The sequence below is a fragment of the Colletotrichum destructivum genome, chromosome 12 (genome assembly GCF_034447905.1).
Source record: "Colletotrichum destructivum chromosome 12, complete sequence".
NCBI classification, from domain to species: domain Eukaryota; kingdom Fungi; phylum Ascomycota; class Sordariomycetes; order Glomerellales; family Glomerellaceae; genus Colletotrichum; species Colletotrichum destructivum.
The window spans coordinates 184288-191728 of record NC_085907.1 but is presented as its reverse complement, the minus strand read 5'-3'; the positions used below and the strand labels follow the sequence as shown (position 1 = coordinate 191728).

The following is a 7441-nucleotide window of genomic DNA, read 5'->3' as shown; positions in this document are numbered from 1 at the left end:
CGATCATTAAGTAGGTCGAATTCCACCTGGTATCATTGTTGAGGATTAACTGTAGCTCTGACGAGCTTCTGTTGAAGAGACAGTAATCAGAACCACCATCAACCTCCTTTGCGACCTTCTTGAAGCGTTCTGACCGTTGTGGAGAGGCGCGGATGAATCTCACGATGTTCCGAAGCTTGCCCACAGGCCCGGTCTTCCTCCAAAGTTTGAGATCTTCCTCATCGCGATGGACTGTCTGGTAGAATTCCGACTCAGCCTCAAAGGTCTCGAAGTCGCTGCCGAAGAGGAGGGACTTGGCCACAAGATTGAGGATGTGACCGTAACAACGCATTCGATGTGCTTTGCAGTCACGTGAAGTCATCCTGGGGTTTATCCGTGGGTAGAAGGAGGCCAAGCAAGTGTCGTTATTCGTAGCGTTGTCGCAGATCACTACTCCCATACGGCTGACTAAGCCCCAATCCCTCACAGTATCTTCGAGGGTGGTCGCAAGGTTGACACCAGAGTGGTTTCCTTGTTGCTGAGTGAAGGCGAGGAGGCGCGATTGGTGCTTCCCCTTCGAGTCAAGGAAGTGAGAAGTGACAGCCATAAAAGCATAAATATTCGGCGATGTCCATAGGTCGAAAGAGAGATGAATCCTTGTAGAGGCTTCGCGGAGTTCAGCCTTGACTGTTGCTCTGCCTCGACTCCATATAGTCTCAAGGTGGTCAGCCATTGAGGTTTTACCCCATGGCACCTGAGCGAATAGATCGACGTTGTGGAAGCGAAGGAGGCGCTGGAGGAAGGTATCGTCGAAGTGGTTGAAAGGAAGGTCTTGACCAACAATCGTAGCAAGGGCGAGATCCCTAATAATAGCGACCTTCGATCGAGGGATACTCGAAGTGGTGAGGCGGGGACGTTGCGAGGGGGGTGGTGTGGCTGTCTCGTCGGAAGAGGGGTCATCCCTGTGCCCATCAATGGGGTCACAAGGGCTAATATGATGGACCCTTTATGAGATTAGTAAGTTGCGAATAGCTTCACGACAATAAAGACTTACCGACGTAGATGCTCTTGAGCAGAGCTGGTGGCGACTGCGGAGAAGAATTCGGGCCGCCCCTTTTCGTCACATCGTTGGCAACACCAGTAGGCTGGCCCAGCTTCGTTGTTGCGACTGAGTTCGACAAGGAAGACTCCATAAGCCCGTACCCAAGTTGTACGGCCTCTTCCACCCTTACGGGCCAGCTGCTCCTCAATGACGAATCGCCGATTCCCCCATAGGATAGGTTGAAGGTCGGAGATGGAGGGATTCGAAGGGAGGGTGGCGGCGCGACTGGTAGCAACTTGGGCTGAGACCCTAGTTGGTGGCTGTCCTAATCTGGTAAGGGCAGTCGCAGTGAGAGGTTCTGACATCTACGAATAGCCTTATCAGTAGACTGTACGATAGACAGAAAAAAACATTACCTTGTATGTATGGCAGAGGTGGTAACAGCAACAGGTAGTGACCACAAGGGGATCAAGTAGGAGCTGGGAAGGTAAGGTTGGATAAAGCTAATAATAGAAATACAGCCATTCAAATGGGAAAAACGAACGCCTTATATCGTCAGCGAAGGTTAAGGAAAGAAATTACCGATCAGTAAAGGGATGAAGGGGCTGGTGGGTGAAGTATGGAGGGTGAGGTATATGACAGAGGGAGACTGAAATCCAGCACGCTCATTGGTCAAAGCACCTTAGTCAGAAGTCAAATCAATCAATCCAAATCGGGGGGGTTGGCTTACTTATTTGGGTGGTCTGAATAGCTTCATTTGCTTGACTTAGTTGGACTTTGCGTTGTTGGCGTTGCTTTGGCGGCTGCGCTGGATGTTGTGTTGCCCAATACGGCCCTTGAAGATTTCTTCCAGGGGAATCACAGCCGCACAGACGATGGCGTAAAGCGTGCCACCACAGAGCGCTTGAATTGAATCGCCGTCGATATCTTGGATGGTAGACTTGGCTATGCTGAGCACAATTGGGGGAGGGACCCGAGGTTGGAAAAGGAGACTTAGGCTTGGAGAAGTCTTGGCATCGCTGGAGGACCAACAGAGCTACCCAAAAAGTGGGCTTATGCTTCGTCATGATACGTGCTGGCCGATGCGGGGCACGAGTTAATTCTGTGAAGAGCCTATAATTTAATACAATAAATTGTAAACAGAAACCCACCTTGCACAAGAATGGCTAATTGGTCATTGAGATTTGTATCAAGTGAAAGCAGCGGCGAAGTGGAGGTGAAGGGGTTGTGAGGCACTGCAACCGAACACAAAAGCAGACATAAGCATTCAAGTCCTTGAATTTCCATTGTCTTTGGGCGTTGATAAATGTCTTGGTTCGTTTTGATTGAAAAAGAGCACTCGCAAGAGTGCACTGGTGCGGATAACCCTATCTTGGTGAAAAACTACTGATTCAACATCGTCCTTCCCAGTCTGGCTATAGCCCTGGATGCCACTCAGCCATGGAATTTTTATGTCAGAATGACACTCAACATGCGAACCAAACCTCTTCAATAGCCAATCCGCTGGTAGGCCTTCGGGGTTTTTGGGGGTTTTTGTTCCATGTTTCTTAGCTCTCGAGGTTTTGCTTTGCTGTGCACCGAACCCGGACCGTCGCCCTGGCCGTGCCGATCATGAGCGGACTTAAGACGGAAATTACGTCGATAACATGGCCCTAAAGCTATCCGGCCAAACCTGCCTGGCTCAGCCTAGTATGGGGGCACAGCGGCCGACAGAAGGGTTCAAAATTATGAAGGACGGCGAAAAGAGACCTACCCATGGCTATGGGGATTTGGCAATTGAGAGGAGGCTCAATTCCAATGCTTCAGCACAAGTCAAGTGAGGACATCAAACATAGGCTTCCCTAGGCACAATAAGGAGACAGGCGTTGCCTGGTGTCTTCAGACTGATATTGAACACAGTCGCTCTACGCCACAGAACGAAGTCGAGGCGCGAAAGATAGATAGTAAACCATTAATGGTACGAAGGACGTGGCCTTCCAGAGGGCCTCCCTAGCTTATTCAATAATCGCAGTGATTGCCTTGCCGGCTTGGTTCCCCTCCGCCATCTCGGACCGCGTAGAGACCTTTCCCCTCTGACCGGCTGAGGGTCATACCGAGTGACCTTCTTCGCGGACACAGTAACAGTCTTAAGATTCACTTGATGCCGCCTTTTGGAATTCCAATAGTCGTCGACGAGCTGAGGATCAGCCTCCCTTATGGCTGTCTCCGGCTCCCAAGATCGAGCTGTCGATCCCACCCAGGAAACCTTCAGCTTGAAGCCTCTGCCATCTTTCTTGTGCCCCTCGATCTCCAATACGTGCCAAAGGTCCTTGTTGGTCATGGCACCGGACCGACAACCTTCCAAACTGCTCCAGTACCTGAAAAGATCCTCTGCTGCGGCCAATTGAACTTTGCTCTCGAGCTCCCAAGTCACCTCGCCGTGCGTCCATTGAATTTGCATCTGAAACAGTGTCTCATCTTGTTGATGCTTGCGATGTCCGATAATGGATTCCATCACGGGTCGGCCATGCTTAGGGTCGTCCTCTATCTCTATAGTCTGGTCACGTCCTGTAGACTCGTTGACATAGGCAGTATGCTTCCTATCGTCGGCATTCGGTCTCGCCCCGTTGCAGTTGTCGGTTTGGTCGTTTGGACAGTTGTCAGAACACATACACCTCATATCTGCAATCAGCGCAACATAAGAAGTGACTGCGAAAACTGTGGGCGTGGCGACTATGGTCATGATGGTGCCTCCAGTATCTCTACATAGCGTTAAGTCTATGTCGAAGGACGGCCCAGGCCCAGGGAAGACTTACGGCAGCCGTTGAGAAGAGCAGTGTGTCGGCAACTGTTGAAACAGAGTTGTTGCGAACGCTGATTTGGGGCGCCAACGATGCCAATGGGTGTCAATGGCGCGACGGCGTTCTGCACTAATGAACTAATCAATGGGCGGTTTGAGTGGGTGGCACGCGCCGACTGGATTAAAACGAGCATGCAAAGAAGCCGGGGGGCTTGAGGTCCGCCGGTCGCGCGGGGGTGCTCTCATTACTATGTATCAAACAGAGTGTGTGGAGCTGCGGCAGGCTGTGGTTGGTCAGCGGCTGAAGAGGGGTTGGGTGTTGCGGTCGTTCCCAACCGTTGACACCATTGGCTCTCCGCCTCATTGTTTATCAACTGGTTATGTTATTGACTGGTTAACTCAGCCTTGTTATGTTGTATTCCATCGCGTGCGCGTGATCCGCAGTGTTGATGAAAAGCCCGCTCATATCTGAATGTGCCGGGGCATAAAAGTCCTGACTGGGATAGAAACAGCGTCCGTGGTATGCCAGTCGGTATTGCTGACCGACTGGTCAACCTGTCACCCCGTCTGATGTGACCTACTGTCCTGGGTAGCAGTCCAACCCCGCCTTGCGACGCAAAGCCCGCTTGCACGCTATGGTTCGACGCTAGTTACCACACTGTCGGGACGAACCTTTTAATTTTCCAGGTTCCCGGCGTATGCAGCGGCTGTGGAGAAGCATGGAGCCGCTGTCTGAGGAGACCGACAAAACCCGACGACGCCCGGGGCCGTGATGAATGGTCGGCGACTTTAACCAGACCCTGACAAGCGCACGAAAGCTCGCCGCCGGTATCACCTGACTTGACGGCCGGACCAATGTGGAAATTTAGTACATGATCAAACAATGCTTTTGAACCGCTCTTGGGAGAGCTGTTGAGTCCCTGCCACGCTGCAAGTGCACCAGATGTCAGCAGCGTAAGCCGAACATCATACGCGTGCGTCACAAAGTGCAGAACGCCAGTACTCTCACTACAGGCTGTTGTTGAAAGCTCGTCCTCCATGCTTATGCTCGGCGATGCGGTAAACACACAAGCCCCGGGCCTACGGGCCCGACGACGACGAATTTGCAGCCCGTGGCGCGAACGAACCACCAAGAGGGAAGCTAGCTGCTTAACGGCCGTAACAGCGGGACTGCCAAGCGGGTCGAGCCTGCGCAGCGAGATCTCGGCGACAAGGAGCTTTCAGGTTTCACCTAAACACGAGGTTCTACCACACCTTTGGAAAGACCCGACAGACTGACATCCCATTCAGCTCGTCTGCAACGGACTATCAATGATCGGCATCAAATTACAATCGGCAGTGCAGCGAGTTGTTTGTGTATGCAAGCTGCTCCATCGTACGACAGGATCGGTACTAGAATTGGACGTCACTCGGTCGCCATGAATTGCTTGTGTAGGCAACAACGTAGCTACGGAGAACTCGCCGAGATAATGACACCCTTTAACTCGAGTTGGTAGTGCGATTGGTTGATTGTTCGCTGCAACAACAAAAGAAGGATCCCAAGCCCAGTCACAGATCAGGGCCCCGAGGGAGCAAACACTCCATCCATATCGAGAAAGACGACCATCCGTCCAATGTCCAATGGAAGGCTTCGTTGAGGAGCCCAATCGACGCAGGAGGGGAGCCCTGAGGGCAGTGCAGCCCCCGGAAAATATGCCGGCACGGCCGGGAAAGTCATTGCGCACAGCAAGAGCAGCCACCAAGTGTCTATAAGTTGCCCTGCAAAGCAGTCCTCGTGCTATGGGTCTATCTCACAAACCAGCGACTGAGAGCCTTCGTTTCGGGACGTGAAAGATGCATGACGCCCTCCGGTTCTCCATAAGGCCACAGAGACACCAACTTTACGTAGGTTCTCAATCGCAATTGGGCTCTCTGTGGGGGCAGGCGAGAGGGTTTGTTGTGGGGTGTTGGGCTTGGTTTGAGGAATGATCCTTGTCACAGACCCCTTCTCGACTGTCGCTTTCGAGGTCGCGGCAGTGCACCGGCCTTGTCAGTCTTCCCACTTGGTGTGGTACGGAGCGATTGCAGGTCGCGGAGGTCAGATGATTACTGACGCCAACAGCATCAACGAGAGAAACATCGTCTCCCCCACTGGAAAGCATCCTTGGATCGAGATGGAGCCGATCAATGCCTTCTTCAACACCTGTCCGACTCGTAGACTAGAAACGCTTGGTGACGACGATGGTCTGTAATATAGCTGAGATTAGCATAGACCATGTTGGCGTTGCCTGGCACGTCCGTTGTTATTCTGGACGTTAAATGCAACATCACCACCATCATCATCCTTGGATCGAAGCCTACATATCCCTGCAGTCAACTCTCAGTGGTATAGTTGATGACATTGCAAGTACGGCCGAACACCAAACAGCTTGCCGCCCCAAGTCCTTCGTCCTTCATCCTCGTCACTGACTCCTGACTGTGTGGGCCGTGATGATACCTTGTATAACACTTTCTACCCCCAGGTACTCCTTGTGGCGGCAGCCTGCTTACAATGAGCCCGAACGTGTGTCTATATCTTCCACCGGGGCCCGAGTGCCGAGTGGCCAGTCGACTGCCCAGGTTCAGCAGCCTTTTCACACTGTCGAGAAATGCGCAAATGGCCCAGCAAGCACAGTTCCAAATTCAGCAGGATCTATCGCCAATCGAATGGTCTCCATGGACAGTCAATGCCACGCAGCTATGGAATCCTGAAGCTCTACCATGTTATTTGGCCCCCTTCAACTACGGCGACGACCACCAGCCAGCCCTTTCCGAACACCACCCACCGCCATCGGCTGTCTTCAGCTCAAAAAGCCTGCGATCCTCAAACCAGCCGGAGACACCTCGCCATGTTGAACCCGACAATCCCGAAGAGTCGACGATGGAGTTCACTCCTTCCAAGTATTCTTACTTTAAAAAAGACGAACGATTCATTCTGGAGGCCCGTCTGAGGAATGAGACATGGAAAGCCATCACAGAGAGTTACAAGAAGGAATTCCCCAACTTAACCCCACCAAAGTACAATACGTTAAGCATGAAAGTATGTCGCCTCAAAAAGAAGCATCCGGAGATACGACAACTCTTCAATAAGAGAATCCCAACTACAAAGATGGGACGCCCAGCCACGAGGGGAAAACGCCGGACGGCTCGATTATCCGGAGCAGACGACGATGAACCGGCGGGCAAGAAGAGAGATAGAGGTGTGCAACAACTGTCATACGAGGACGCGATCGAGGCTGGGCGAACGGTGCTCGACTTTCTTGGTCAGCCCGGGAATGACGGCCTGGCGCCGCTGAGTGATTGTATGGCGTTGCTTAGGATAGTGGGTCTACTTGATAGAACCTCTAGAAGCCTCAAGGGACGCAAACATGTGTCAACCGCAAAAGATGCTAAATAACGCAAGGCAAAGCGCCTGCATACCCACCCATCCATCCATAATGCATTGGAAACCCATTGGCATCTGGTTTTTCTGCGCGTGTCTGTGTCCTAATCATTTTCTTTGTGCGCAAAGCGCCTATGTTTGTCGCCTCATTTGATGTTCTGGCCGTGTCGTTGCCGCTCCTGTGACTCGACTTTCTGCTTTAGTGTGTTTGTTGTTTTAGGTGCACCCAAGCTCATCTGCA

General features: G+C 52.1%; 2 protein-coding genes across 2 annotated transcripts; one reads left to right on the top strand and one right to left on the bottom strand.

Moving 5' to 3' along the window:
* Positions 1–2972: 2972 nt before the first annotated feature.
* CDEST_15498 (Putative Chromo-like domain superfamily protein) lies at positions 2973–3994 on the bottom strand (the record flags this gene model as incomplete). The annotated part of the gene is made up of 2 exons (XM_062931654.1): positions 2973–3760; positions 3817–3994. The coding sequence occupies 2 exons, from the start codon at positions 3992–3994 to the stop codon at positions 2973–2975; spliced, it is 966 nt and encodes a 321-aa protein (XP_062787705.1).
* Positions 3995–6330: 2336 nt separating this feature from the next.
* Positions 6331–7215, top strand: CDEST_15497 (uncharacterized protein; the record flags this gene model as incomplete). The annotated part of the gene is made up of 1 exon (XM_062931653.1): positions 6331–7215. The coding sequence occupies one exon, from the start codon at positions 6331–6333 to the stop codon at positions 7213–7215; it is 885 nt and encodes a 294-aa protein (XP_062787704.1).
* Between the last annotated feature and the right edge of the window lie 226 nt (positions 7216–7441).